Below are 27024 nucleotides of genomic sequence, written 5' to 3' on the forward strand. Positions count from 1 at the left end.
CTACAAAAGATAAGCTAAAAAGCTATTTGCTGTACTATTTCATATACGTTACAAAACAATCCAACTGAGCAAGTTTCTAGAAAAGCCCATACCATCTTTCTAGAAAAGCCCATACCATCTTTCTAGAAAAGCCCATACCATCTACTGGCAAGTTGTCAGGCATCTAAAAGGGTTATTTTCTTAAAAACTTTTTTTTTCTGCCATCTGCACTAGGATTTCTATATGCAAAATACAGAGCCTACAAGAAGCTGCCCTGAAACAAAGTTCTGGAGAGCTATCAGGAACTGCAGGATAATTCATTTTCTTATACTATCAGATTTTGAAAATTCACTTGATATTTGTATGAATAAAGAACATTTTGCTTTGAAAAAGTCACTCAATATTACAGTTTCACAGAGACTAGAGCAAAGTCAAAGCATTAAGAAGCACTTTTGCCCCTTAAAATATTTTACAATTGCTGCTACAAGTAGTATGCTTTTTTTTAATGAAAAGCTTTACAGACTTTTGAGAAATCAGCGTATTTTAAGCACACTTTTTGAATATAAGAATTACTTTCTACGTAACTTTAAAGTCATACGTGGCATAGAAGCATTTAACATACAGATCAAGAAGTTTAACAGATAACCCAAGTGCCAAAAATATGCCTAACCAACACAGAAGTGACAACCAACCTTTTAACTGTTAAAGACAGACTGGCAGCGTGAGCTGCTCGTTCACTCACGATCAACTAGAGTTGTAAGCACTGAAAACTGCTATCAAGTAAGACTTTTCTGAAGCCTGTAACAGACTGGTAAAAACAGACAGGCAAGACAAGCATCACTCCCAAATCAGTAATATAATAGATTTGTAAGAGAATGATGCATTATTTAGTGCTGCAGACGTTGTAGGTACAAATGCCCAAGAAAGAAGACTTGATGTAAGAAGATTAAGCATTTCCAAAGGTAGACAGTCTAAGTTTACATTAAGTATCCCCCTGAAGTTTAGGTTATTTCATTACCTTGAAATCACATGCTGTGCATCCACCTGAGCACAGTTAGCACACAACTGCATTTTTCATTTCTCAGCAACATCTATATGCAGATTCCTTATCTGTGCAAAATCTTTCAGAAAAAAGACACACACCATGTTTCAACATTACTTATAATCTGGAAGGGCTGTAGGCAAACTAAAAACATCAGGCCCTTATGGTAGTATTAGAAAGCGATAAATGAGTCTAACAATGCCAAAATTAAGACTGAAATTCAGAATGCCAGTAGGCATTTTGCACATCAGTGCAACTGTCAGATATTTAGTCCAATTTTAAGGCTAGAAACAGAGGTTAAGAGCTGCACTTGGTGTCCAGCTTCCCTCCCATCTCAGAACAGGAACATTTTCTTAGATTTACAAGTCAAAAGATTCTGTTCACCTAAACAGCTGTTACTTTTTGTTCTTGACACATATCTAGCTCCCCACTCTGAAGAGGGAAAGATAGAACTGAAGCCAATACCAGTGCCTGCAAAACACAGAGTCTCTAGAGAGTCCTCAAGTATTTTTCGGAATCTTAGTCAGCGTACAGCAGCCCACAGTTAGCTGGCAACACTCAGAGCTCCCTTAAAGGAAAAAGATTCAAATGCCATTAGACAGCTATTTGAAAGCTGCATTGACCACCTACTAGTGGGAACTATCAGCTCTTTCACACCTATTTGGAAGATGTAGTTACCTTCTTCATTACGGAGAAAGATACAAAAGTAATTACAGCTCCCAAATAGCCGTCTGGACAGTGACAAAACATTTGAGAAATATCAGTATTTGTTTAAACAGTGAAAGTGTTAACGTTTTATTTGTTTCACAAGCAAGTTACATCTTTGTCACTCTTGCAGACACTGAGAACATGAGAGGTTTGCTGTCCAATCTGGACAGAGAGGTAGTTGTTCCATCAGAGCTCCCACACTGCCTATGCACTGGCAAGCTTGTGGGGAAATCAGTAGTTAATTTGTTCTATCTTACTACCTTAAATCTTGTTATTCCACATCTCTAAACATAGGTTAGGAACCTAAGAGCTTGAATGTTTCTCTTGTTTTCAGTGGAATTCAGTAGAAGGGAATACAAGAGTGGACAAATGTGTTAACCAACTGCAAGACATCAGAGACATTGAAGAATAAAATCATATGACTTCTAGCTAAATGAATGAAAACAATCATTAAAAAAATAGCGGGTACATACAACAGCAAGTCTTAAATGCTATGACACCAGGTGAAACTAATGTTACACATGCAGCTTGCATAGAATACCAGGGCAATGGAAAATTTTCAGTAAATAGTTGGGCCAACCAGACAAAGCACAAGAGCATTCACATAACCTTGAACTGATACACATTTTATAAGGCTTCTTCTACACATACAAGAGGGAAGTCTGAAGAAACCTGAGGACCTGCAACTCTGTTCTGAAAAAACATTGAGACAGCTTCTGCTGTAAGGAACATTAATAGCCTTGAATTTTACATACAAAGCCCCTGTTTACGTGGCTAGAAGTCAAAATCACCTGAATTTAGTTTAAGGAAACTCTGCATTTAAACGGTCTCATTTTATCAGTATAATTTTCTCCCCAGCTTTTTGTATCAGAAGTCATCAATATGAAGAGTCTTCCAAGCCAGTGTGGTTATCCCAATACAAGCCTAGTTAGATCATCATAATTTGCATTAAAAAATTCTCCAAATCCACTTTCATCTGTTAGAGAAGAAACCTTACTGCCATTGCTTTTAAAGTAGCCTCAAGTAATCTACAGAGACACATAGGTGGACAAAAAAGAGCTGTTTCATCACATCAACCACAGTGACCTTAGCCCTTCCTCAGGCAATTCCTGCCACATCATACACTTAGATCTCTAACTCAGATTAATATTAAACTGCTATGACATGCAGTCAAAAAGGAAAGCTGAGCACTGAGGTGTGCCCCCAGACATACCCTTTTCCCCTCCACACCAAGCAGCAGCAGATTTCTACTCCTCCTCTCTGTGCTGTATACTCACAGGCATGCTCCCCCATCTTCCCTCAGGGGGACACTTACTCGCAGCCCCCTTGATCCCATTTTTAATTACACAGATCCTAAGAGCTGATTTTTGTCAAAGCAGAATTTTAAAGCCGATTTAAGCCAAGCTTAGGCATACTCACAGAAGGCCCTGGTCGCAGGCACCCTTACAGAGACCTGCTTTCCATCAGTGACGTTTTGAATTGAAAGCCGTTCACGGATTTGGAAGGAGACCAGAGACGCCTCTCTGTGGCCCACCACAAACCCACCCGCACCCCGAATACACACCGGCTTCGCTTCAGCACCTTACAAACAGCGACGACGGGGGCCACCAACCTCTCGGCACCCCCTTTCGCCAGGGCAGCGACCACAACACCCAGCGCCCCTCCGCAACGGCGGGGGGGGGGGGGAGGGGGGGGAGGGAGGGAGGGAGGGAAATCCCCCAACCAACCCACCCAAAACGCACAAACCAACCCAAACACACAGCCAGAAGCCTTAGGCTGCCCCTTCGCCGCGCCGCCTACCCCGCCGCCCCCCAGGGTGCGTCGCCATTTCGTGAGGCAGGAGCGCTCCGAGCAGCCCGCTGCGGAGGATAGGGAGAAGAGGAGAATATTGAGGAAGGGATCGAGGGAAAGAAGCCCCGGCCCCACGGGGCAACGGCCCATGGCAACGGCCGGCCCGGCCCGGCCCAGGCCCAAGCCCCACCGCGCCTCAGCCGCCACTCACAGTTCCGGATATCGGAGATGAAAACCGCCAGGCCCCGCATCCCATCGCCCTTCGACACCGCAGGCATCGTGGCGCGCGATCACGGCCGCCCAGCGACACGCCAAACCGCCACAACTACCACCGCCGCCACCCGCTCTTCCCGCGGGGCTCTTCAGGCCGCTGCCACCGCCGCCGCCTCTGCAGCGCGCAGGCGCCGGGACAGCTCTCGCGCCCCCGCGGGCGGCGGGCGCGCGAGGCTCTGGCGCCACCTGCCGCTCGGAGGCGGGTGCGCTGCGGGTCACGCCGCGCCTCCCCTCTGCCACCGCGGCGGGCAGGGGCCCTGGCCTCTCCCCCGGCTCACTGCGCCGCGCCCCGGGTATCCCCGCAGGAGCCCAGGCGATCCTGCGGTCCCGAAGGGGTGGCTGCTTGGAGGCTGGGCCCCCGAGATCAGCGGTGCCGCTGCTGGGACACGATTACCAGTCACCGCCATCAAGGCAAACGGGCCCAGGCCGACGTGAGGGGTGGCGGGCAGGCGGCCCTTCCCCGTGAGGGGTCGGCAGGGCGGCTTCAACCGCTGGATCCGCGGGTTAATCCACTGCATGCTCCCTGCTCAGGAACGGCGTAAATCCCTTCCTCTCCCCGTGCCCCTAATGATCGAGAAGTTTTATGATTTCTGGAGGAGAAGTATCGGGCTTCACAGGTGCCTCAGAGGATGTAACTTCTGAGGGAGGAGAGCGACAGCAGATCAGGAGACAAGAAAATTTCAGTTCATCGGTAAGCTTTGAGCAGTCTGTTAATCTAGGATCTTATTTATAAAATGTGGAGAGCAGGGTACAGACTCTCTATGGTACGATACATAAGATCATGCTTTCCACAGGGTGGACTGATGGAGGCTGTGCCTCAGTCCTCCAGCTCAAAAGGGGCCCCAAAACAGTGCACAGGATCTACTTCACATACCCTGCATAGTCACTCTGAACATTTGCAAGCCCAAGAGTTACTACATGCAGAGCATCTTTTGTCACATACCCCTTGTGAGCCTGCCCTCAGTTGCATAAGTGACGCAGTTGCTCTGTGTTACATGTGGCGATTCACACTCGTCTGACTCCCTGGGCATGCAGGCGTGCAAACCCAGGGCCACATGTTTCTCATGAAGGCTGTGAACATGCAGAGTGACACAGTCCCACGCCACATCTACTCCTGAGATTGAAAACATTTCAAGGTTAAACTGTCTTAAACATGCCAAAGAGGTAGGACTGTGCAGAGCATTTAATCTCATCAGCTGAAAATAGATTCAAATGGTGTCAAAACTGGCCTAGTCTGCCTAACCAAAAGTATGCTGAGAGTTTCAGTCATAATGCAACTGATTAGTGTACTTAGTGGATTATAATGACCTGTAGAATCATGGGGTTTAGGGCTACTGGAGATCAATTAGTCATTTCATCTGTTTTCCTGTATACTTCAAGCCATTTCATCTCACCTGTTCTTTTTGTTTGTTTGTTTTTTCCCCTGAATTAAGCCCAGTATCTAGCTTTTAGCTATAGCCTATCTTCCAGAAAGGCACTCAGTCTTGATCTGACACCATCAAACTCACTGTTTCCCTGGATAGTTTGTTCCCATGGTTAATCCTCCTCATTTAGACCTTGCATCTTATTTACATTTATCAAGCTCCAGTGCCTTTAAGTTAATGATACATTTTTCTCTCATAGGTAAGAGAACTACATAATACTTGATACTATATCTCTCATAGTGGCTGTACACCTCAGGTCACCTCTCAAGTGTCTGTTCTGCATGTTTTCAGGATACATTGTTACAGGAGTGCTTTTTCGTTGTGTAAGTATCTATTAGAAAGACAAGATGACAGTATGTGGTAGTCACACATATCTGTTTCTCCCTGGATCCATTTTGTAGACCAAGTACAACTACAGGCAGTTGTGCACAACTAGTCTTATATTCAACTCAGGTTCTCTGCATCTGCAGGTTTACAGGAACAAAACCTGCCTTTTTCATAGCTTTTCAAACAGATGTTGATGCTTAACAATAATCTCCATTGTCGTGGTTTAACCCCAGCTGGCAACTAGGCACCACACAGCCGCTCGCTCACTCCCCCCCCCGGTGGGATGGGAGAGAGAATCAGAAGAGTAAATGTGAGAAAACTCGTGCATTGAGATAAAGTCAGTTTAATAAGCAAAACAAAAGCCATGCACGCAAGCAGAGCAAACCAAGGAATTCATTCTCTACTTCCCATCGGCAGGCAGGTGTTCAGCCATCTCCAGGAAAGCAGGGCTCCATCATGCATAACGGTTACTTGGATACTGAGCATGACATCATATGGTATGGGATATCCCTTTGGTCAGTTAGGGTCAGCTGTCCCAGCTGTGTCCCCTCCTAACTTCTTGTGCACCCCCAGCCTACTTGCTGGTGGGGTCATGTGAGAAGCAGAAAAGGCCCTGACTCTGTGTAATCACTGTTCAGCAATAACTAAAACGTGTCTGTATTATCAACACTGTTTTCAGCACAAATCCAAAACGTAGCCCCATACCAGCTACTATGAAGAAAATTATCTCTATCCCAGCCAAAACGAGCACATCCATTTACCTTTGCAGCTGAAAACTTAAGATGTCACTACGTAGGAGTTTCTGTTTCAGAAAAAAATATCTTTTTTGAGCTAGCCAAAATGTTGAACTAATTTCTACTCTTAAGAGCACAGTGACACCTAAAGGCTAAGTATATCAGTCCTGTCTGGCTGTATTCCAGTCAATACTGGAACTGCACTACACAGTCATGCAGGTACACTTAAACTACCTTTTAAGTGGTGGCTTAAATACTGCTAGCAGAATAGCTGTGGCAGTACCAAGCTAAGCATGGGCTGCAAATTCTGCTTGAGAACTGGGGTGAATATTCAAGTAGTTAACCCATGTGGAGCTCTCTAGTTTTATAACTCTACTGCTAAATATTTCATTTGAAGTGGCTCAGTATGCAGTACACATACCCCAGTTATTTTATGTCAACCTCCTTTGGCTGACTTTTGAGGCTTTACTATATTCATCCTTGCTCCCTGTCTTCTTTTTGCCTCAACAAAGGCTTATGCAATTATGGTGAACGTGTAGGTGTATGTCTGCCCTTACTTCCTCATAATTTAGAACTTATTAGCCCATTTCAGACAGTTTTGGTAGGGAGAAGATACAAATTTTATGTGAATAAATGGTTAGCTAGAGGAAAGAGCCTGTAATGGTCTCTGGATGTGTCCTGACTGAAAGAAACATTGTAATGCGAGCTCAGCTGTTACTATACAGCAGAGAGTTCACACTAGGCACAGCCCTTTACAAATGCACTGACTTAATAAATCTGGAAAACGTTTTGGTTTGAGCTTAACATCTATACAACACTATAAGTGTAAAACACTACAAGTAAAAAAAGTGTATAAAACACTACAAGTGAAAAAACAGACTTCATTAGTTCCATCCATCCCAAGATGCTGTGATTTTTAAAGAGATTTCTAATTACTGTAAAATCAGCATTGAAGGGAAATAGTCTCAAGAAATGCTTTCCTATTACACAAAATGTTTTGCAGCACATTTGTTTGCCAACAAATCCACAATGTCTATCCCTTCTTTCCCATGTCATACATTAGTTGCTTTAATCATTTTCAGAATTTCATTGCGCTTTGGTACAAAGACTTGAATAATTACACTGACCTTCATAAAACTATTACCATTAAACTGAATGGATTCAGCTGGTGAGTATCCATTTACAGGAACTACAACAAGGGAATTGTTCCTTTCCCTTTGTTACTTCTGTCAGATTTGTCCCTCACCCCGTCAGTTATTGCTTTTTTCTGCTCCTCATGGTCATTCTAACCATCACTGGAAGCAAAAAGAGCTAAGGAGAAAACAGAATCAGTGGCTCCTCCACATGTACACTTAATCGTGTTTCTCTACCTGACATCTAACATTCATTATCCATTGACAGAGAGCACAGGTTTATCAGCAATGCCTTCTGCCATGTCAGAATATCACGTGCTGCTTTCTAAGAAACACAAAGTTAGGATAATATCACTATCATGAAACCCTAAACTTCCAGAAATTTGGGATGGATCTGCCCAGATCTTTTCTTTCCAGTGAGCTCCTCAATGACCAGAAGGGGTTTACACTCAAAACACCAGGTTTATATTAAAACGTAGAATAGAATATTTAAGCTTTAAAATAAACTCTAAGAGAGTAGATGAGATAAAATAAGGGTGAATAAAGGTTTTACAAACAAGATCTCTTTTGTCACTTGCATGCTGGCACAGTAATGTCAGCCAGCTGGGTGGCTTTGTGAGTTGCAATAAACTCTGTATAATTCCTTCTAGTTCATAGGAGTTTTTTGTCATTTAATCTCTGAGGTCCTTCTGCTGTTTCTCTTAGCTTTCTTTCTCCTTAACTACAGGCTTCCCCTCATTTCTTGCTGCCACACCATTTTTATTTTCTGAGTATGCACAGTTACTCGCCAGGAAAGCAGCACACTTCTACTCTCCCCCAGGTGTCCTATCCTACTCAGGTACTGCTTTTTTAAAGGAATAATACTGTACAGACTGAAAACACAGAAATAAAACTGATATGGTCTATTATAGGCAACCATACCCCATTTTTAAACTTATTTATGCCTCTTTGAGCTGGCCACAAATGCACAGAATTAAAGCAAAAGACTTATTGCCAATAATAATAATCAAAATCAGTAACTGCTAGAGTATGAGGAAAAAACAAACAGAAAACTGATCAGTATTTTATGTAAAATACTCATCTTCGAAGCTCAAGGTCTTTTCATTTCTAGGAAAAAAAAAAGTTAAGAAGCATGAGATATAATTCCAGGAAAAGCAAAGTGAAATTTAATGAGTTACAATTAGTTACACAGGGGGAACTTAGGTGCTGAGATGCCCCGCATTGTGGCACCCAGCCTTCAAGTACCTGGCTCAAGGAAAGGAATTCATAGCACCAAGTTCAGTTACTGAATTTTTTAAGTAGTGCATGGGGTAGACAGTGGGAGTTAAACAAGATACATTCATGATTCCCAGAACAGAGAGAGATTCCTGTCTCTTTGGAGAACATTGAAAATGTAGAAGCATAAAGACTTCCTTATCTTTTAGTCTTGCTTAGCGGAACGTCAGCCTCTGGTGGGGACTGCCCAATACCTTGTAGACATGTTAAAAATTTGGGTGCATCCTTATATATAAGAGATAAGATCTGTGATTCCCTCAGGCAGCTACAGGTCTCCTCAATGGCAGCATGCACCCTGTCAACTACTTGCAGCAAACCTTTGGATCAGTCCCACTAAGGCTGCAAGAAAGGGAGTCAACAAGAGAATATGATGGGAATGCAACACCGGAAATGATAGATTTCATTACAGAGAGACTGGAAACAAAACTGATTTTTCATGCCCTCATGCCTTATCTCTGTCATTCCTGCCATTTAGAAGTGTAACCTGGAAGCATTTAAAGTTTGTGAGAGATGAACAGCATGTTATGAAACAACAGAAAATCTGGTACCATATCAATTGTAAATTACTTTAGGTACTGTAGTTATGCATCTTTTAAATTTGGGGCAGTTTATATATGAAAATGCAGTGTGTTTCAAACACGCCTATCAAGCAGTCCTAATGAGATGAAAACAATCACCACTTCTTGAGTGAAAGCTGAAGGATTCAGAGGTGTTTTGGTGACACTAAAAAAGTGGGATGAGACATTCCTTTTTCCTGCTCTTTAGTCTGTAAGAGTGTGGGTCCAAATATGCTAGTGAGTACCTGTTTTCTTTCTGAAGTCCTTGCTAGAATTTAAATTGAGGTGATGTAGTGCACAGAGAAAATGTACGTGTTCTTAGCACTTGCCAGAGAGACCATACATCTGGTTCACTGGCAGACTTTTGTTCAGGGGAAAAACATTTCTATTTTTCTTTTCAGTGCTAAAGAATGTTCATGAAGATCTTCATTACACAAGAGGGAATGAAAGAGGAGGACAGATCCGGAGAAAATAAGGTAACCTTCCAGTTCAGCTTCTGGGAGGTCACACCAAGCTGCAACCAACACAGAAAGCAGGTCACAGAAAGGCTTCTGTTGGGAAGCGCACTGCCAGGATATGCTAGGCTTGCCACTACATCATGACATAACACATCCATTTTTATAAAGTCTTTTGATATGGTATTTAGTCCCTGCAAACAGCCCATGAAATAACAGGGTTACATCAAAACTGCTGCTGCAGTAAAAATAGTAGTAGCACAGCCATGTTGTATGTAAAAACACAAACTGTAGAAGGTCAAAACAGAATAAAAATCTCAATTTAAAACATAAACTTTTATTTTAAAGCCTGTTAATGGCCATCTGAGGTTTGACCCCTCTTTCCTGCACACCTGGAGTTAGCAATATTGCTTGATGACTCTCTGCAGTCTTGTCTGCACTATCATTTTGTCTCCAGGCCAGTGCATGTATTTTAGCCCAAACTCCCTACTTACCTACACTATTTGCTACAGCTTGGAATAAACCAAGAGACTCTTCAAGGGAATTTACAGTTAGACCATGAGTAGCTGTCCTGGTTTCGGCTGGGACAGAGTTAACTCTCTTCTTAGTAGCTGGTACAGTGCTGTGTTTTGGATTTAGTGTGAGAATGATGTTGATAACACACTGATGTTTTAGTTGTTGCTAAGTAGCGCTTATCTTAAGCCAAGGACTTTTCAGCTTCCCATGCTCTGCCAGCAAGCAGGTGTGCAAGAAGCTGGGAGGGAGCACAGCCAGGGCAGCTGACCCAAACTAGCCAAAGGGGTATTCCATACCATGGAACATCATGCCCAGTATATAAACAGGGGGGAGTTGTCTGGGAGGTGTGGATTGTGTCTTGGGAACTAACTGGGCATTGGTCAGTGGGTGGTGAGCAATTGCATTGTGCATCACTGGGGTTTTTTTCTCCCCCACCCCTTCCCTTTTTTGTTATATTCTTTTTCATTACTATTATTATTACTATATTTCATTGTTACTATTGTTAGTATTATATTTTACTTTAGTTATTAAACTGTTCTTATCTCAGCCCACAGGTTTTACTTTTTTTTCCTTTCCTCCTCCTCACCCCACTGGGAGGGGGAAGGGGGAAGCGGCTGCGTGGTGCTTAGTTGCTGGCTGGGCTTAAAGCACGACAGCCTTTTTGGCACCCAACGTGGGGCTCGAAGGGTTGAGATAACAACAGATCTGACCAGAGCGTGTTAAAACGAATTTGTTATTTGTTGTATTGTATTAGTTTAGTAGTCGCTGGTCACAATGTTGGGTTATTGGCTCTTAGAGTTGTGGCGTTCGTTCTTAGAGTTGTGTTATGTATCACCTCACTTGCCGTATATAGTCCCTGTGCTGCTGCTTATCACCCATAAGGTGAGGTGGATTAAGGTTTTCGCTTTGCTTTACTATGTAACACTGGTTTATGGTACGATAAAATTATCGGTTGTGGGACTAATCCGGTACTCAGCATTGCCGTTATCTCCGTACTTCGGGAGCTATCTAGCGGAAACTGTTAATAATTACACCCTTTACCTTTTCTCCTCGGAGAGCCAATCTATGGGGGAGACACCTGCCTTCACCTTCCACTCCTCCTCCAGGCTAATTACAGTAGTGTTTGAGAATTTTGAAAATTTTGAATACCTTTGGAATGTTGGAACTAACATGGTTCTATTGCTAGGAACTAGCTTGTTCCTGAACGTGGTTCAGGTCTTGTTTAGGCTTTCTTCGAGTACTGATGAACACCAACGCTACCCGCACCCAGGGACAGCCCAGCCGGCGTCTGTTCACCTGGGGCTCGGCCGTGGTAGGCAGCTGCTCCCGCGCCTCTCGCCCCGCCCCGGAAAGCTGGCACCAAGCAACAGCCACTCCCTCGAGCTTGCAACCGCCAACACTCCCTCGCCGCCATGTTGGCGCAACCGGCTCTTAACCGCCACCCGGCGCCCTCTCTTCCTCCTCCGCCGTCTCAGTACTGCCTCGTCAGCTGGCGGGGCGGTGCCGTCCGCCTCTACTTCTGAAGCGGCGGTTGGCGGTAGGTGGTGGCAGTGGGTGACTGACTGACTGACTGACTGAGGGCTGTCTGGGGGGAGGGAACGGGGCGGACGATAAGGCTGTCCTCCGGCGGTGCGGTGGCCTTGGGCTGCGGCGCAGCCTGGGGGCGGGGGGGGGGTGGGTGACATGGCAGTTGAGGGTGGCCCCACGCGGTACGAGCTCGGGAGTAGGCCGCGGCGGGGGCTTGCTCTGAGGGAGCCTGCTGGCTTGGCAGGCTTGCGGGCTGCTGGTAGTTTCTGAGGTCTGCGTGAAAAGCTTTGGTATCTCGAGAGTCAGACGAGTATGGGAGGCAATTCTTACTGTCAAAGTAGAACACCTTACAAGAGGAAAGGGAGTAATGTTTACACAGGTTGGAAACGGGTGTATTTTCACTCTTTTCACTCCTGAATCTAGTTTTTGTTGATTTAATTTAAAAACACATCAACACAATGCTTCCTGGGCTGCTTTTACTAAGTGACGCAGGCTCCTTCTGTGGCACTAGTTAGAATCCAGTTTCTTTTTTAGAAATAAAGTATAAACATCAACTGTGATTTCCAAATATTTACTGTGCCAGCCTCCAAGATTACTTTGTTTCTTTGGTTGCTTCTTTTGGACAGCCTAAATCTATGCCAGCTTTTTTCTCTTTAAAAAATAAAGATACATTTGAAACAGCTAAAAGTATGTTACCTCATGTGGAGACAGGTTAAACAACATTTGTGATCTGGCTTAGAGAGAAGCCTGGGCTTCAGATCAGTTTGTCAAAGGATGTTTTAAACCTTAAATTGTCCACAGTATCAGTTGAACAAGGACACAGAGTCAGTCTTCAATTCAGTTTGCATTTTGCAGAGATACAGGAAATAAACAAGAGTGCCAAGCTCATGCAGTTCTGCTCAGTTTAGTTAGTTTGAGGAGAATTAAAAAGCGATGAAGGTTTGCAGCAGAAAAACTTGATGGGGATCTAGTTTTGTAAAGCTTGCAAAATTCACGCTTATAGTTTCCGTAAAGAGTATTTAAAGTTTGACTAATTCATCTTCATGTAGTAGAGCGATGCTGTCTACTTAATTTTCACTAAACTGATGTTGTTAAAGAACAAATTATTTTAATAAGGTTCCAACCAAGAGTTAATATTGGACTGTCACTGGCAGAAACCATTTTGTCACAGGCTCAGTGCTTCCTATAGATCTAGGAGTGGATGTTGACTTAACAATAATTGGCAAATGGATATGATCATGTCAAGGAAATGAGCACATTTTGATGTCTAATTAGAGTTCAGTGATCGTTTTTTAAACTTCTGTTCTTCAGCTGTTAAACATTAACTTCTCTTCAGGGAAGTGGATGCTGTTGCTAATTGTTTCTGAAAGTGAAATCAAACACCTCCAAATCAATATTTACCAGCTTCTGGAGGAATTGATATCCTGTCCAAATAGTTAAGACTTGTATTGACTATTCAGGTTCTCAATTGTTCCTCTCTGCAGTAGTTTACAGATCCTGCCAAGCTAGATGGAACAGAGTAGATGATATCAAGAGCAATCTGCTTTGTCTCATTTTTTAGGATGTGGAAAACAAGGGGGTAACCAGTGACCTTGAAGTCAAAGTAGAAGCATAACACCTTAACTATTAATAATAGTGAATTTCAAATGGTGTAGCAATTTAGCTTTTACCCTGCCCTCTGGATCCAAGAAGTATTAGCAGGCTTTCTGCTTTTATTTTGCAGTCTTTATAAGACTTGACTAAAGCCTTCAAATAATTTTGTACATGAGGTTTTTGATGCTCTGTGTTCTTTTGTGCTAGTGGCATTGTTTTTTTCAAGCACTTCTGCTGCCATCATCCTTCTGCTCTGTTCCCTAATCACATGCTCCTTTCTGTTTTCCTGCAGAATCCCTAACTCCTGCAGTAAATATCTCTGCTTTTTAAAACCTCACTGCTAAGCCAGCCACATCCAAATATGCTTAAGTTTATTGGGTTGTCGATCTCATCTCTGCATTACCACTGTTGGCCTCAAATAGCTGCTGTTTTATTGAGTACACTTCCATTTAAACTTCAGAGTTCCTTCTGCCACCATGTTACTGCCACAGTACTCCTTTAGAGTGCTCAGTCTGCTGTTGTAGGATCCCTCACCTGATGTTTTGTACAGAAACAAAATACTCAGACTTTGAGTGGCACTTGTTATCAGTGCCAACAGAACAACAACTCTTGTAAATATGACTTGAAGAAATGAGTTCATAAGTCTTTAAAGTCAGTGGCAGAAATGTTAATTCTTCAGAGTAATATAGGAAGCAGGAGAATTTTTTAAGTTTTGACAAAACTTCAGAAAATTATGGGAAAGGTAACCTTTTTCTTCTCCATTAGGATCTCATAATTATGAGAAGCAGCCTGATACGTATCTAGAGCCACTAGTTTATTACAGATGAAAGCTAGTCCCACTTTGATACTTAGGACTTCCAGAATTAGTAACAGGTTGCTTTTCTTCATTCTGGTATTTTACCTCCTTTTGCCCTGGTTCCCCTAATGCTAAATATTTTTTCTCTGTTTTCTTCTTATCCACTTTTGGAAACTAGACTGGAAAACCAGTGTGACTCATGAATGGGGAGAGGTTGAAAAACAAGCTCTGACTGTATTTGAAATTTTTTTTGTAAAGTCTTTCCTCTGAGGGAACTAAGGTGTGATAGATAGATAGCACTGAACAGAACTGTTCTCTATTAATTCTCAATTCTTTTATCTGGAGCTGGGACAAACTGTCAAAGTCATTCTTTAGACCAAAAGGACCCCAATTTTTTTTTTTTTTCAATTCTGTGTGTATCACTGACTTGGCAAGGAATTGAAAGCGAAGTTCTCACCTGTTAGAGTAAAGGCACGTAGCTATATTTGTGACTTGCTGACTGGGTTAGGCAGGAGCAGAAACAAATGGTATCTCTTATTTACTATAGAAAAGGTAAGGTGGTACTATAATTGTCTGGGCAATGTCTGGGCAGCAGACATTGATCTCAGTTTCAGCTGTAAACCATTATACTTCTTCAGGGATTCTTTAAAAGGGAAGCTGCAGGTGTCCAACCGACTTTCTCTGGGATACAGCTACTAAAACAAGGGACAAAGAAAGATCTTTGAGCCTGGGAATCTCTTAAAATACTCTGCTATTTTGCTGCCAGAGCAGAAGCACTATTAAAACAGTACTGCCTTAATAAGTCTGATTCTAGAGGGCAGAAGATAAGACAATTGCTTGACCTCTTAGACAAGGAAACCGAATTAAACTGTTACATTCTTACATTCACAGAGATTTGAACCCTTATGTTTTCAGGGCAGGAGAAACTTAACATGGGGAAAAACGCCATGAGGCTTCTCTGTACTTCACTTTCTCTTGCCCTCATTTGCTGGCTAGCTGAAGGTACCCTGTCAAAAACAGATGCAAAGAAAGGTGCTACAAAAAAACTGGAAGAAAAGGTAAGAGAAATAACTGAAATGCTCATATTATCTAACATGTGCAGTGAACTAATTGAACTTTGGTAAATGGACTCTCATTCTGTCAAAACAGTGTTAAAAGCAACCATGCATTTCCAGTGAAGCTTATGCTCACAAATAAGACTACCTGAAACTGTCCTTTCCTTCAGCTTTTATGAGTGTCACAAATGGTTCACTCCTTGAACCAATATGATGTAGACTTCTGGAGCTTTATCCCCCATGCAAGCTGCAGAGGCAGGAAGTTTTTGTCCCCTCTTGCATAGCTAAAGGAGACATACTTCTATCCGTTCAGAAAGCGGGGCAGGGAGCAGTAGTTTGGGCCAAGAGCGCTACGTCATTTACTGGTGGAAGGGAAGGTGTTCTCAGCCTTGCCAAATGGAAGGCTGTATCCTGATAGAAGAGTTTGAAGAGCCTTGTAACCAGCAGTTCCTTTGCAGGCAGAAATGATTCAGAGTCCTGTAGCAATCTGAGCAAGTGGAGCCAACATGCTGAAGTCTCTCTTAACTTGCTGAGCATGTTCTTGTTTCCTGCCTGTTTTCTTTCAAAACTGCAAGAAGGCACAGCAGTGCAAGAGAAAGGGCGTGTATGGAGAGGAAGTATATTTACCAGTGCATGTACCAAGTATATGTACTTAGTGTTGCTAAGCACGTTAGGTAAAAAAGTAGACATGTTCGAAAATCTTCTCCCTTAAATTATGAGTGTAGTTAATCCTTAATTATGCAGATACATCTCTCATTGTTTGTATTACTTGCTTACTGAACGTCTACCAGGAAGAAAATCTAGTCTGCAGGTAGTGAGGATATTACAAAGTGTTAAGCCAGGCCTTATTCCTAAAGTTCTCACACTGAACCAATAGATGGTTTCTGCATACTCACCATGCACACTTTATTAGGCCTTCTCACTCTGTTTCTGTCTGCTAAAACTATTTGTGCTGTTCTAGTTGAAGCAGATCTTCCTTAAAGGTGTTCAGAACCTTGGCCTTCAGTAACCATAATGCAGCATACTCAGTCTAAAATATATCCAGTTTAAAAGTCGTCTTCAAATTCTTGGTTAAGAACTCCTAACCCCTTCTTACCATTTTGGGGGTAACATGCCAGAAAGCACTGACTAGATAGCAGAGCACAATCAGCTGTGGTGCATGATGTTCTTTAATCTTATCACTTCTTGGGTGTTTTTGTTTGTTTGTTTATATGCTTTTTGCCTTGCAAATAAAGTAAGTTTACTGATGATGACAAATAATTTCTGAGCACTTTCCTGTTTTCAGTTTTAAATCAAACTGTTCTGCATCATTTAAAAGGAGTGCTCAGAGTTTAATGATGTGATTTTTTTTTTTTTTTTTTTTTTTTTTTAAGTCTGTTGCTGTTGAAAGCGGCTGCTTCGTATAGCTGGTTCTAAAAACTGCCTTCTCCCCTCAGACGCTGCATTCTGATAAAAATGTGCAGGACCGGGGACTGGTAGTTGTGGATCCAAAGGCAAAGGATATTATACTGGAACACAGAAGCTATTGCTCCAAGAAGATGAAGGAAAGACATTTCTCGGGAGATGTTCTGGGATATGTTACTCCTGTAAGTTAATTAAATGAATAAAGTTGGTGCATTGAATGAATATGCAGCAGACTGTGCTAATCTGCAATCTTGCATCCCGGCTTTAAAAGCATTTTTCTAATAATGGGAACTTCTGATCAAATACAGTCAAATAGCCAGAGGATTATTTGAGAGCTGGCTTGGGATTCAGGTGGTCTCAAACCCTTGTTCTCCCATCCATCTCTTGGAGGATGCCTAGGTCATATTGTTTTTCTTCTCAGTGGTAAAACAGAGATGATAGTATTCTCTTGTCCTTGATGAGCCATGTGAAGTTGCAGTAAAGTCAGAACAGGAGGGCTCCTAAGTGTCCTCATACCATGCAGCTACCAACTTGAACCTTCTAAATAAACAGTAAAAATTTTATGCTGCTGTCAACCTGATCTCTTTTGCTGTTCAGTTTTACTATTATTCAAAGCATCCTTTCTTCCTTTTGTTTAGAGGACGCTTTTCACTTGTTTCAGTCTTACACCACTCAAGAGACAAATGGGTGCCGTATAAATTTTCACCTTTCTCAAGTTCTCTTGAACATAAACGCAGAGTCTGTAAATTCAAAACTGTGTTGGGATCTGCATGCAAATTCCTGTAGTTCAGGTGAATTTGCACAATTTGAAGATTGCCTTTCATGTATTTATCAGAGTTTCCAGAGTACTTTCTTAATTAAATAATGTCCCAGAAGGTTTCCCCAAATTAACAAATGGGGATCTAGCAAATGATTAGATTTGTGTTAAAGAATTTGTGTTGGCCGAAAGTAAAGTGAACTGTCTATCTTGCTTTTGACCCTCTCACTTTTTTCTCCTTTCTTTTGCAAGTGGAACAGCCATGGCTATGACATTGCTAAAATATTTGGAAACAAATTTACGCTAATCTCACCAGTCTGGTTACAAGTGAAAAGGAGAGGGAAGGAAAGGTTCCAGTTCACTGGGCTCCATGATGCTGATAAAGGTGTTACTTTCTTTGAATATGCATTGCAATTAAGATTACTGGTCTTGTTGCAGACTAGGTAGCTTTGGCAATATATGCATGTGGGTTTTTCTGGCTCTGCCTCATGGTGAAGTACTTTCATCCATTCCATTTTTTGGGGAGTTTTCTTCAGAGTGAATTTCTTTCTGTCCCCACGTGCTTCCACGTGTGTACATAGTTTATCTGTCCAAAGAATAAGTAGAAAGATTGGCTCTTCCACCAGGCTGTCTACAAAGCCTCCCTTAAAAAAAGGAAGGGACAAAGAATCTGTACAGGCAGAAACAGTCTTTGATGTTTGCACTGTGCAGTTGTTTACCTGTGGTGGTTTTTTTCCCCCTTTGTGAAAACCTTTGGGTGAATTTGTTTTGGGAATGGACGAAATTTAATCTGAAGATAGCTTTTTTCCTTCACTGTCAAGAAACTGGCAGCAAGTTCAGATTTCAGCTAGTATGTTCTTTAATAACTAAGTAGTTTATGTTTTGAACTTGATTGACTGTGTAATCTCATTTGAAACAGCTATAATTCTTACCATGTTGGTGCCTACTAACAAATTCATTCTAGTGTAATGACTACCAAGAGGAGTGGATGGGACACTTGAAACTACCATCTTAAAACAAAAAACAAAAGCAAAACAAACAAAAAAATTCCTCCCAGGTGATGTTTGGTGACTACAGAAGTGGTGTTCTGAGTAGGCAGTAAGATAGTTTCCATGATGAGGCAGAACTGTAAGCAGCAGGGAGGGGTTGGGTAGGGACTATTGTAAGATTGTAGTAGCTGCTAGTTATGCTATGGTGGAGGTGAATAGCTTCAGATTCTATGCATCAGAGGATGTTTCGTCTGTGTTGGTTATGACCTAGTAGTCTGTGGCAGGAAGATAGATATAATGAAACTATGCTACATTATTTGAAGAATGCTTGAAAACATGTTGTCACTGTCAACATCATTTATATTTTAACAGTTGTTCTCTTACTTGGTACTGTTTGACAGGCTGGATGAAAGATGTCAGAAAAACCTCCAAAAACATCAAAATAGGTGAGCCTCTGTTTTATGTTTGTTTGTTTATCTTCTTTAACTGCTAGCAGAGCAAAAGAAGGCTTTGTTCCAGGTGTATATGGGAGAAAGAGAGGTTACCTCAGCATAGTTGTATGAAGGAAGAAGTCTGAGAAGAAAGATAAAAGCAGTTAACTATAGATAGTTAAGTAACTGAAGTGTTGATCCTGTTGGTCCCCTGATATTTTGCCTTAACTTCCTGTCTCTGGATGAACCCTGGGTCACAGGGCCCTCTCTGGAGGGGTACTTTGTATATAACGCTACATGCTTACCTGGGGGAGCAGTCTTCAAACTTGCTGTTCAGGGGGTCTCCTTAGTTAAAAAGGAAAAAAAAAAAAAAAATCTAATCCGAGTCAGTCAGACTTTTCTGCATGATAGTAGAAAAGTCCTCCTTTGGTTCTTCTCCCCTTGAAGCTGGGAACTCAAGGGATGTGCCATGGTGTGTGTCTTCAGGGAAAATGGCAAACATTGCTATAGAGATAATTCTGTGCTAGACTACTTACATTTGTCTATAGCCAGAATTCTGTGGAACTGTGAAACCCTTCTTGATTCAGAAGGGAGTATGAAACTTGAAATGCATTAGAAAAATTGAATGCTCAGTCAGATATTTTAAATTACTTAAGCTGCCAGATGATAAAGCCTTTGAAATCTCTCTAGACTCTTCTAAAATACTCTTTTACATCCTTGGTAGTTAGAAAGGGCTTAGACATAGCTCTGTATGAGTTGTTGGCTTTTCCAGTGTGTATGATTGTCAGCTGTTCCAACAGCAGTTTTCCTGACTGTTGTCTGACTATGTTTTTAATGTTTTGTTTTGTTAGAAGAAGAAATTACATGAGCTCAAGTGCCTATGTTTTCCAAAATTAAAAATTTGTCATAGGGTCTTGAGATTAGTAGAAGAGTGAAGTAATATAGGGCTGTGTACAAAAGAGTAAATTAGAGTTTGAGGTGAACTTTTCCATGTTCTTCTTGTGGTAGAAGAGATACACAACTTACAGAAAGATTGCTGGTTCATGTTGGTGTTCTTTTAAGACTCTACCTGGAGCCCTAAGTGATAGTTCAATTAAGATAGTTCAATGAAGTGAAGGTATCTTTTTCTTAAAACTTGCATCAGTGCTGGCCTTTAACTAAACATAAAATGAAGAAGAACGTTCTACAGTGTCAATTTATCTGTGCCGCTAAAGTTGGTCAGAGTAAAAAAGCAATGATCTTAGTCATGGGGTATGTTGTTTAGTGGCATCTCTGCTTGTATCTGCTGTATTCTGTTTCTGCAGAAGTATTCCAGTGTAGATAATAAATTCTTAATTTTCACTACTGATTGACGACTTTGCTTGATAGTGCCTCGAATTTTGTTTGATGGCTGGACTTACCAGGACTTCGAGACTGTTTTTGGCAGTGAGGATGAGATAGAGGAGCTTTCTGAGAGCATGGTTCTGCTAGCCAAGGTAAGAAGACTTTTTGCTAATGCTTATAAAATAGTCTGAGATGGTATTTGATTCCTTTTGTAATGGGTGTTTTCTCATCTCCAGTAAGTAGTTCTATATTCTACAAAATAAAATTCTGCTCAAAACAATAATGAGGCAGGATTCTTTATAGTGTGTCCTAGTGTGTGTCCAATTCCTGTAGGTATGAAGTATAGCAACACTTAAGTGCAGTTAACTACAAGTCTAAAGTGAGACTAGATAAGTCTGATCAACGTAACCTTGTTAAGTTATTGTTGGCACCTGCACTCGTGACTACTGCCTGCTATAAATCATGATTGATAAAACCTGTTCCAAACAGCTGACAAGCTGAATGTTACTGAGGCAGTAGTGGATACCTGATAAACTTCTCAAGGAGGTTGCCTAGTGAGCAGACTGCTTTCTTTTAAATTTCTATTAAAAAAATATATCTATTAAGCAGGGGCTAAACTGGTTAGTGGCATTTTTTGATAGGCAGAAAAAGGGTCATGGGTGCAGTGAGTGCTGTTTTCTGTGTTACAGAAGTACATTCAGGCTCAGTGTGCTAGAGCTAATGAGCTGCTTTTAATACCAAGGATAACTCACTGAATATCTGTTACTGTACAGTTTTGCTCAGGTCTGATAAACTAGTTTCCTTAATGTTAAGAGGCTGGGGAGAGGAGAAGAGGATTTGCTTTGAGGAATGGTTACTGTTTGCTAAGGTTTTCTGGGCAGCCCCTTAGCTAATGGCTTTAGAGCTGTTATGTGTAGGACTAGACAAGTTGCACCCAAAAGACATTCAGCTTTAGTGGTTGATTCATGACAGCCTGCTTAATTACTGGCAGAATAAGTTTTCTCACTTGCTACATGATGTAAAGAAATCTTAATGTGCTCTAGAGGAAGATGGATGTAGAGGTGAACTGAATAGTTTCTTAAAATTTGTAACTGATACATCAATTTTAGGTCCTCAGTAACAGTTGGCCTCTTCAGGAAAGGGTGCTCAAGTACAACAGTATCCTTGATCATGCTAAACATAAATTATCACAAGTGAGATTCATTGTGGGAGCTGTTTGAAATTGTGCCTATGCCAAGTTAGCATGTACATCTTTAGACTCAAGAGCTTGTGAGGTTTTTCCCAATATATGTGTAAATGTGCGTCAAATGATTTGCTTGACAACCATCTTTCATTAATGGCTGAATTTTCCAAATCTGATACTAGTTTATCCTGTAAGAGTAGAAGTCATGGATAACTAATAGAGATTTTCAACTTTTGCATGTTTGTTAAGTAATCTGTGCTTCTCTGACTTCTTCATGAAATGCTGCATTAAAGACGAAGCTGATATAAGAATACAAAGCATGTTCAGTTTGTAATAGTACAAGAAAAACTATAGTAATTGTGTGCTTTGATACTGTATTATTATCTCTGATACTGTGTTATCATCTCTGATACAATCATAATGAATAAGCATGGTGATTAACTGTATATTGTTGTCGATTCCCTTTACTTAGAATGAAAATTTTGATGGTTTTGTAGTTGAAGTTTGGAGTCAGCTGGGAAATCAAAAGCAAACGTAAGTATAAGTCTCTAGGATGCAATTCCTAAAAAGATGCTTTAAAAGATCTGATTTTTAATTTGTCCGTGTTGATTTGAATTTGTCATTATAAATAAATACACTTCATTCTAGGACAACTGAAGATTGTTCCACTTATCTTAGGATGAAGTAGAAGAGTCTATTTCACTCTACATGAACTCAAAGATTACATAATAATCTTCATAGTGGACCTAGCAGACCACATTAGCCATTCATACTTGAGTTCTGCAAGATGTTACTGTTGTACAAGGGTGAAGAGGGTACCTCAATTGCATGCTTACTCAGATGTTGGCACTGGCCTTTGTTATAACATTGATTAGTTTAGGTTACTGCGTGAAGCTTGGAAGTGTGGGATGCTTTCAAGACCACCAAATCTGAGTTGATTAGGAAACCTTCCAAACCTTTATATAGAGATCTTTTAGACATACTGAAACTAAAACCAAAATCCCCAACCTGAAGCAAATCTAGGGAGAAACTGGCTTCCAGTTCTTGCAAGCACAGTATATTTTAAACTTTGGAGTAGTTGATCTACCTTTTGGTAGCTCCGCTATGAAGTTTCAGTGAGTCTGCATTTATTGTAGCTGCTAAAACTAAAGGGCTTATCCACATTAAGCTGTTTCCTGACATATTCTAATCTGTTTTCCTTGTGCTGTCTTAACACCTTGGACGGAGTCAAGGGCAAGCTCCAAGCTGCTGCTTCAGGAGGAAAAGGCAGAACATGTGGTGAAATGAATGGTTCGGTGCAGCAATCTGAAGATTTTGTGTTAGTTCCCTCAGGAAATTCAGGCATCCATTCCCTAAAGCACAGTATTCCTACCAGCTCTCTATTGCCTAAAATGTCTGGGGGAAAATAGCTTAAAAGAAAGGTCCACAGAATGCAGACTTCATTATGGAAGAATTTCACCTTTCAAAAATGGTTACTTCAGGTTATTCTATTTAGGGCAAATGTTACTGACTGATGGCATGTAATACTTACTTCTGGAACTGAGAGTGCTATTAACACAGTCCTACCTTTTCCCTATAAAATCAACACTTGGGAACAAAGAATTGAAACTGCAGAATCTTTGTAGCTTTGTCAGGGGCTCCACCATTTGCACTGGAACGAATAATCCTTAAGCTATATGCTCTTACTCATAATTAGGTAATTTGCCAGGTTGTTCCTAAGAGTCGGTCTCTATACTGAGCTCTGAACCCATTGCAATGTCTTAAGACAGCCAACAAGGTGATTTAAGCAATTAGTAACTGCCAGTCAGAAGTTGGGTGTAGTGGTCGGTTTATCTACTGTGCTTACTGTATTTCAGTAAAATTGATGCTTTTCCTGTTAGTTAACTTACACGAATGTAAGACAGACTGTATTACTGTAATTTTAAGACTCACTGAAGACCAATTTAAGCACACTAGCATCAAAGTGCTGTATTGCAAATGACACACATGAACAAAGCATACTTTTTTATTAGCTCCAGGGTGAGTTTACTTGTGGCATGGTAAAAATGTTACTCTTTGCCAGGAGTAATGCTGGTTCAAAACAGCATTGCTTGTCCCATCTTGTGTAGTAAGAACTGTTTGTACTAGAGGAAGTACTGCTGTGTAGTTGCTCTAGCCTTCAGTACCTGAGTGTTATTTAGGTGAAGTATAGAAGCACCACTTACATATTCTCTGTCTGTCTGTTATTGATAGACAGGAGTGGGAAGTATTTTTCCATAACTTCAGAGAAGGAAAGGGTTATTCTCAGAGTAGAACAGTAACTGCCTCCTTTGCTGTGAGTCAGTAATGTTTGATCATATGTGGCCACCTGTGAAGAAGACTTTTAAGATTATCCTAACTAAAAATGTGAAAGGTGATGTTTGGCAGAAAAACATGAATAGAAACAGAAGTTATGTACTGCAGATTTTCTTCTTCAAGACCAGTTTTGATTTAAGTGCTTCATTGTAAACTCATCTGTGGTGGTTTTTCCTCCCTCTATTGCCACTCCCCTAGAAATGGTTAGGGTGTTTAAGTTGGAAGATACCGTGTATTGGACTTGCCTCCTCAGAGACAAGCCTTCTGAATAAGGCTTGTAGGCAGCAAGCTGGAGCTAGGCTTGTGTGTGGAATAACGGTTGTCTTGTGAAAGTAGGAGAAGCGCATCATTGCATTAAAATTTTGTCTTATGTGTAAGTTATGGGACCAGTGTCTTCGTTTCGAGATTAAGTCAGTTTGTCTATCGCTTGCTCTAAAACTGGATGGCTTGGGTATCCAGTGCCCCAGGGGCTTTCCCTATCATTTTTTGGAGTGAACAGGTGCTTTGAACAGATCTTAAGGGGCAGAATTAAGTAAACTTAGCACCTTGGCAAGCCCGTATTTTTATCGCACATTGAGTGCTATTACTTTGGGATCTGTTAATTTCCTTTTGAATAGCAGAGCAGAGTTATTCCTGATAAATGGGTAAGCACGGACAGTCTTTTGCTTCGCTTGTCCTTGCCAGAAAAAAATTGCAGCAGCGCATGACCTCTTTAGCCCACAGAGTGGCAGTATTGTAACATGATTCTTACCTCATCTTCCTTGTCAGATTGTGTCTTTTGAAAGTGCCAAACACCGGTAGTAAAGCATGTTCTTAACCTTGGAAGGGTGGGTGTCAGTTGACAGGTGGGTGTCAGTTGACAGGTAGGTGTCAACACAGAGATGACCCCTAATCCTTCGGAGATGTGAAGCATTCATAGAACAGCAATTGTGTATGCTCCATATAAAGCATCTGTATTAACTGTTAGATACATAGTGTAGACTTTCCTGATTCAGATCCTTCAAGGTCAAACACCTGAAAGTAGCTTAACCTACTTCTAGGTAAAGGAACAAAAGATCATAATGATGCTCCTAGGAACAGATAGTCTGCCTTCAAATTACTTTCAGAGGTGTCTGACAATACAAGGAGACATGACTAGCTAATACAATTTATTCCTATTATTTAGTGTGAACATGTTTTAGTTTAAAAAGAAAATAAAAAATCAGATTTTTTTTTTCTGAAATACAAGGAATAGTCTCACAAAAGCAGTTAGCAACAGGTTATTGAGACTCAACACAGATGCATAAAAATATCTGGGGATATGCTGCAGCTGCCAGCTCGCCTTATGAAATGACAGAGCGGTGGTATGGATCTAAGTAAAAAATATTTCACTTAGAATCATTATGGTTTTCATTTTTCAAAACCTCAAGTAAGTGGGTACCTAGCTATTAAATTAATAATAAAATGGCACTCAGTTATTCTAGTGCATCCTTTTGTGTATCTGTGTTGAGGGAAAGCTGTGGAAATGATTCCTGTTAATTTTTTTGATAGTGTTATGGAAAAGATCCATGATCCCATCCAGTGCACTACCTTAGTGATGCAGGAACACTTAATATAGCACAGGTTTCTTTATCAGACTTAGAATGATTAGAGAGTGGGATTTGCTTATGGAACATTTCTGCTTGATATGGTGTTTCAGCTATGAAATCAGCGTCCACTCTCTAAAGACAATGTGCAGTGATACTTTTAGCAGAGTGCACCAATATTTCTTGAGGCAGGCGAGTCTGCAAAAGAATCTGGTAATGTGGAAATTAGTGTCCTAACTCACTAATAAATTGGGTTATGATTTAAGCACTACTTCATATATCAGAAAGCTGGATTAATTGTAGCTGAAGCTCTCTTCTGTGTAGACCTCAGCTGAGCAAATGTCCCCATGAGATACCTTTTTTCAATAGCTGAACATGAATTTTGGTTGGATTAAAGAAGCATGATGACTTCTTCATAACACATGCTCTCCCCATTGTCTTGATGTTGGGGCTTGAAACACTGAATTGCCTAAAGACCTTGTGACAATTAAATTTTGTAAGTATTTCCATGTAACAGGGTAACAGTGTTAGCTCTGTGCAAAGCTTCTGTAACCCATAACTCCTGTGACCAGCCTCTTTAAGAACCTGTGATCACTAAGCATTTTTAAAATGAGGCAAATTTAGACACTTCTCTGTCAGCCCTTTGCATGTTTCTAGAAAATCTTGATTTTTGGGGTACTCCAACATTAGAAACGAATGAAAATTCTTCCTGCAAGGCCTGAGGAGTTATCTAAAAAGAGCCTTCAGTTTCCTGTTTATCCTAGCTGGCATTACAGATGAGGTGAAATCTTGCTAAGAAGTTATGTTGCTGGCATCCACTAAGACATGAAATTCTGTGTTTTCAGGCTCACGCAGAACTAACTTAATCTGGTTTTGTTTGTTTTCAAGAACAAAAAATTTTCTAATCATTCTGGTTTGGGGTTAGAATTGCTCTGTAATGCTAAGCAGACTAAAGTCTTAAATTATATCAATCCTTTGTGCTGTTTTCTTTTGCATATTCATTTAAATGTTGATTTTACCAACAGTATAAATTTTATATAAGAGAACTGTGTGCCTAAATATAGCTGCCTGGTTTCATGTTAGATATCCGAAGCAGCCTGGTCTCTGGCTATTCATGTGGGGTCCTCGATGCCTTGAGTCTTATACAGCAATCCTGTATGCGTGCTTTGTATACCTTTGGATGTCTAAAAATGTCATTAGGTTCTTATATTTAGATGCCGAAATACCACCTGTTCTATCTGAAGAACCTGAATTTTCTTGATGTGTGTGTATGGACCTAAGTTTTAGGGGGTTTGTACTGACAAGTTCAGGCTCCTGTAGACATCTAATACAGATACTTCAAACTACCCTCTATAGTGCTGGTACCTACTTCTCTCCTGTGATTTCTGAGAATAGAATTGTTGATATGCAAATCACAGTGAGGTCAAACTTAATGTGAGATGAAAGACTGCATCTAACTGATGCTGCCTCCTCTCATGCTGACAGTCGTTGCACAGTGAAAAAGTATTCAGCTTCCTATCTTTTATTCTAACACATAGGAAATTAGTCTCCTAACAAAAATCTAAATCAGCCAAGATATCCTGTGCACATGATACCTCAATTCTAATGTGTTTTGCTGCTTCTTATAGTTTAAACCTGCTTCTTAATTAAATAACTTTTATCTAAAACTTTCTTGACTGATTTTGCCATAAAATATTCCAAGTTATTCATCCTGTGGCATTTAAGTTTAGAAGTGTATATGGCAGAAATATTGAGATAACTGAGCAAGCAAAGGTTCTCCTGTTTATTTAGTTAACAGCTAGACAGGACGATGTCTCTTTTGCTAATCTTACTTGTGGGTTTATTCGGTGTTT

The 27024-nt window shown here is 41.0% G+C and overlaps 2 protein-coding genes across 8 annotated transcripts in view; one reads left to right on the forward strand and one right to left on the reverse strand.

Moving 5' to 3' along the window:
* The window catches only part of AP2A2 (adaptor related protein complex 2 subunit alpha 2), a 47765-nt gene extending 43912 nt beyond the window's left edge, over nt 1-3853 (reverse strand). For all 4 annotated transcript variants that reach the window (XM_050896802.1, XM_050896801.1, XM_050896799.1 and 1 more), the window contains exon 1: nt 3732-3853. In XM_050896802.1, the coding sequence (XP_050752759.1) occupies nt 3732-3798 (67 nt within the window). In that variant the 5' untranslated portion in view covers nt 3799-3853. The remainder of the gene's footprint in view (nt 1-3731) is intronic.
* A 7720-nt stretch (nt 3854-11573) lies between these two features.
* CHID1 (chitinase domain containing 1) overlaps nt 11574-27024 on the forward strand; it is a 134331-nt gene continuing 118880 nt past the window's right edge. For 3 of the 4 annotated variants that reach the window (XM_050898287.1, XM_050898289.1, XM_050898290.1), the window contains exons 1-7: nt 11574-11751; nt 15022-15188; nt 16622-16771; nt 17599-17731; nt 18737-18781; nt 20135-20241; nt 21745-21806. In XM_050898287.1, the coding sequence (XP_050754244.1) occupies nt 15036-15188; nt 16622-16771; nt 17599-17731; nt 18737-18781; nt 20135-20241; nt 21745-21806 (650 nt within the window). In that variant the 5' untranslated portion in view covers nt 11574-11751; nt 15022-15035. The remainder of the gene's footprint in view (nt 11752-15021; nt 15189-16621; nt 16772-17598; nt 17732-18736; nt 18782-20134; nt 20242-21744; nt 21807-27024) is intronic. The other variant, XM_050898288.1, reaches the window with a different exon arrangement.

The sequence above is a fragment of the Gymnogyps californianus genome, chromosome 5 (genome assembly GCF_018139145.2).
Source record: "Gymnogyps californianus isolate 813 chromosome 5, ASM1813914v2, whole genome shotgun sequence".
Lineage (NCBI taxonomy): Eukaryota > Metazoa > Chordata > Aves > Accipitriformes > Cathartidae > Gymnogyps > Gymnogyps californianus.